The sequence below is a fragment of the Poecilia latipinna genome, unplaced genomic scaffold, assembly GCF_001443285.1.
Source record: "Poecilia latipinna isolate Pla-1442-1.1 unplaced genomic scaffold, P_latipinna-1.0 Scaffold2041, whole genome shotgun sequence".
NCBI classification, from domain to species: Eukaryota; Metazoa; Chordata; class Actinopteri; order Cyprinodontiformes; family Poeciliidae; genus Poecilia; species Poecilia latipinna.
This window is the reverse complement of record NW_015114657.1, coordinates 29,197-33,639: the sequence shown is the minus strand read 5'-3', so window position 1 is coordinate 33,639 and position 4,443 is coordinate 29,197. Positions and strand designations below refer to the sequence as shown.

At 40.9% G+C, this 4,443-nt stretch overlaps 1 protein-coding gene across 20 annotated transcripts in view; it reads right to left on the bottom strand.

Moving 5' to 3' along the window:
- pax2a (paired box 2a) overlaps window positions 1–3,958 on the bottom strand; it is a 40,729-nt gene extending 36,771 nt beyond the window's left edge. For 2 of the 20 annotated variants that reach the window (XM_015016615.1, XM_015016622.1), the window contains exons 1-3: window positions 3,281–3,956; window positions 1,822–1,999; window positions 691–888 (exon numbers count right to left, since the gene is read on the bottom strand). In XM_015016615.1, coding sequence (XP_014872101.1) covers window positions 691–888; window positions 1,822–1,999; window positions 3,281–3,323 — 419 coding nt within the window. In that variant the 5' untranslated portion in view covers window positions 3,324–3,956. Of the gene's footprint in view, window positions 1–690; window positions 889–1,288; window positions 1,310–1,821; window positions 2,000–3,280 lie in introns of all 20 variants that reach the window. The other 18 variants (XM_015016616.1, XM_015016634.1, XM_015016627.1 and 15 more) reach the window with 15 other exon arrangements.
- Between the last annotated feature and the right edge of the window lie 485 nt (window positions 3,959–4,443).

Sequence of the window (4,443 nt, the reverse complement as noted above, 5' to 3'; positions counted from 1 at the left end):
TTACATCTAAAAATATTGTGTTTTATTCCCCAAAAAACTGTCCCGCAACGAGGGAAAAATAGGTATCTAAATAGGTATTTAATAATTTAATCATTTTTATTTGTGAAATTATTTTCGTATTCCTATTTTTCAATAATAATAATAATAATAATAATAATAATAATAATAATGTGAATTTCATAGTTTACATATATTATGTTGGACGACGTGGATACTGACTGGCAGTGAGGATGCTGCAGCCGCCTCCGTGACAGTGTGGTCCGTGTATTGAACGCCTGAGTCGGGTATTTCCCTCCGCCTCTGGATCTGGTTACGCAGGTATCGATCGGTTTTTATCGAGACAGATGTGATCCTTCGCGGCCCCACGCTGCCTCCGTGTTGTGGAGGGCCGGCGCATTGGAGGGATTGAATTGCACATGTGAGACCACCCTCGAACAGGGCTCGGCATCCAGATATGTGCAGCCAGAGTATATGTCTTTAATAGTCTTTCTTCTTCTTTTTTTGTTTGTTTGTTTGTTGTTGTTGTTGTTGTTGTTGTTGTTTTTTAAGTCCGTTGTTTCTTTTAAAACGTGCCCACTAAATTAGAAACCATAAATTTGACTGACGATGAATTCACGCACTTTTGGGGTAAATTGTGTCACCGACCGAATCCTCTAATGAATTAAAAAGAAACAACAATTTTTCGCCTACCTGTTGATGGATGAAACACTGGGTACTGTGTCGTTGTCGCAGACCCCCTCCGCCAGGAGTCGGTCTCTGATCTCCCACGCAAACATTGTGGGATTCTGGCGCTTGTACTCCGCGATTTTATCCACCACTTTCGGCGTTGCGACCTTTGGTTTGGACCCCCCGATGACTCCCGGTTTAATACTGCCGGTCTCGTAGTACCTGCATGGGGACAGAGTGAGCCTTCCTGAATGGATCCCCGCCTCCGTTCAACTTCAAATGTTATGCTCAATAAGAAAGGTGGCTTTTTAACATGTTATCAACGCTTATTCCATCGAGTTCTGCAGTTATGCACATTTACTGCAAACAATTACCCACAAATAGGATCTATTAATTGGCCTGGGAGCGTTTTGGGGCTAATTGAGTGTCAGCTGGAAGGCGAGCAAAAAAGGAGTGTAATTAAAAATAAAATATGAGCGGGGTAGACAGAACAGAACAAATGCTTTAAGAGCACACTTTTAAATTTCTAATTTTCACCACTATCAGCAGCATGCACCAAATGCCACCGTGACCTATTGGTAAATGTTGGTGACAAACATTCAGTGTGTGTGGAATGAAATACCTCTGAAATGCCTTCTGATAGCTGAAAAAAATATATGTCAAAAAATTATTGGTGCCCTTAAGAAGAAGCTGATTTAGATGTTTGCAGGCGTTGTTTTCCTGCTAGTATTAACTGTAAAAAAAATGTCTGAATAAAATGTAGGCTATGTGATACGATTTCATTTCTAACACATTCTAATTTTTTTTCGTAATTATTAAAGTTTACTCTTCACTTTTAAGAAAGTCTCCAGCTAATTTTTTTTTTTTTTGACATTATGTTTTTCTCATGCGAGGTGGCAAAATCCGCCAAATATTTGGAGAAAAACAACAAAAAATAAAATAAAAAAAAAGGCAGGAAAGAAAAGATCTGCCTCCGTCAGCGATGGCTGAAGCTGAGACAGGGCGGGAATGTGCATTTAAATACTATAATAAGATGCTGGACACACTCACGCGCGCGCATTCACACACACACACACACACACACACACACACACAGACGCACGCACGCACTCACTCACGTACACACACTCGATGATGGGCCCCCCTCTCTTTTACCTGCCGAGGATTTTGCTGACACAGCCGTGACTGACCCGTAGCTGTCGGGAGATGTCGCAGGGCCGGACGCCCTGGTGGGCCAGCTCCACTATCCGCTGCCGCACCACGTCCGGGAGGGGTCTGCCGTTCACAAACACCCCGCCGAGCTGGTTCACACCGCCGTGCCCTGCGTGGGATACAACAGCAACGCGAGGGGGGACATAACATTACATACCTGCAGACAGGACACACACTGCTGTGAATCCAGGGGCCGTTTCAAAAGTGAAAGGTTTCTATTAATGCTAAAAACTCAAAGAACGCACTTTTTTTTTTGACAATAATTAATCACCAATTTAATACTACTGCTAATACTACTACTACTAATAATAATTATTATAATGAAATTCATGGAACTCTTGCCCTAATAATTGGACATTTCAATGTTTATTATACACATATTAATAAAATAAAAACATATCTTCTTGCAAATTAGGCAATATTTTCCATGAGCTTCTCTCCCTCTGCAGCTTAACACATGTCGCACGTATCACATTTCCAACCTGTTTAATTTTCCTCGCTACAATTATTGTAAATAATTAAAATAAGCTTTGATAACTCATATTACCAACGCGGATTGTGCGAATGAGAACAGATTAATAATTTAGTCCCAGTCCGGGTCTTCTTTTACCCAAATAAAAAAGGGTAAAAAAAAAAAAAAAAAAAAAAAACAAGAAGAAGAAAAGAATGAAAAAAAAAATAATAATATAGGGGACAGCTCAGTTTTACTTTGAGCTCACTGACATTTTAAAATGAGACAAATGGTGAATAATGGGACACGTTTTCGTGCATTTACACACAGCGAGATCTCGTTTGCTCACAATGAGGCTGATATTGCCCCAGGTAATAAAAAAGCTCTGTATTTAAATCGAGGTGTTCATAATTCGTCACTTCACCGAGGAAGCTTTACAATCTAGCTAATTTTAGGATAATAAAAAAAACTCTTGATAAAATAAAATAGAAACAAAACCCCCACATTTCGGCAAATCTCGAAAATTCTGTGGAATTATTACAGTTTTAAGATTACCACCTGATTGATGTATTTCAGTTGTTCAATCTCGGTTTGATGATGCAAAATTAAAAAAAAAAAAATTAAAAAAAAAAATATATATATATGTACCGTTTAAGCCTATATATTTTTTTTTTAAGAGAAAATAAAAACGCAATTTGCAGAATCTATTGTTTTGTTTGTTTGTTTGTTTTGTTTGTGTTTTATTTATTTATTTATTTATTTTACTTGTGCGCTTCTAAACTCTAAAATAAGTTTACTAATATATTTGGAGCCATAATCGGTTTAATATAAATGGGCACCTTTTTTCAATTGATGTAAATCGGCTAAATGCCGCAGATAATCTAATCTGAGTCGGAATGAAAGCCACATCACAGAGATGTTTCGCTCTATAAACTAATTCAGCATACTCACGGTGCATCGCCGAGAAGGGGTCTGCTTTGCAGTGAATATCCATGGGATAGCAAAGGAAAGAAAGGTAATCGACTGAGGTCGCCGTTTCGCCTTTGTGGTGCAGCTTTAAACGAATAAAAAAAGAAATATAAATTTGTTTTGGTGTTAACAGTCCGTGTTGGAAGGAGTCCGCGGGTGCTCTTCAACTTCTTCTTCTTCTTGTTAAGTTCTCCTTTTACAAACAAACAAACAAAAAAAAAAAAAAAAAAAAAAGTATGGAAGAAAGTCTGTCAGGTGCAGCGCATGACCCACGCGTGTGCAGAGCGCGCCGGCTGCAGCAACATTTGGCTTAAAAACTCGTGTCACTCTGCGTGTTTGGAGGACATCGTGAGGAAAAACCAAACAAGCCGGTATATAGCTCTGAGCCTCCACTCAGAAGAAGAAGAAGGAAAGGAGAAAAAAAAAGGAGAAATTCCCCCTCTCTCCTCTGACAGCGTGCTGGACTGGCGGGGCTCTGCGCTTCAGTCAGATAAGGGGCGGAGATGACAACAACAACATGGACATGGCGGAGACAGAGCAGCGCGTCCACCCTCAACCTCCGAAACGGGGCTGTGCCTGAGCGAAGCTTTGGACTGAGAATGAAGCCCCTCTCCTCTTGTGTCTGTTTCTAAAAGCCGCAGTCCCACAGATCGCACCCCACCATCAATCCCCCCCACCGCCCCCACCAACCGCCACCCCCACTCACACCCCCTCCTCTCCTCCTAGCCTACCTCCATCCCGCACATCCCCTTGCATAGAGATGGATGACTTGTCAGACAAAGGCAATAGATTCCAACACTTTGTGATTCGCCCACGTAAAAAACCTGCAGCTCAAATGAGGAGGTCCCTGCATCCGACAGCCCGGAATGGGAGGGAGACGGAATGGGAAATGATGAGACTTTGGGGTGAAGAATCAAGGAAATTAAAGGCACGGGGGTAGAGGAGAGGCAAAGCGCTATCAGGACTTGTTCTATCCGATGTTTACACGGAGGCTCACGAAAAGAAACACTCGGGGATGCCTGGTTGTAAGACTTTTGACATGGGACTTAAAAAAAAACAAACAAAAAAAAAACTACAAAGCTACTTCTCTTTTTTTTTTACATGTATGCATCGTGGATTCATTGCCTAACTTGTTCATCTAAATT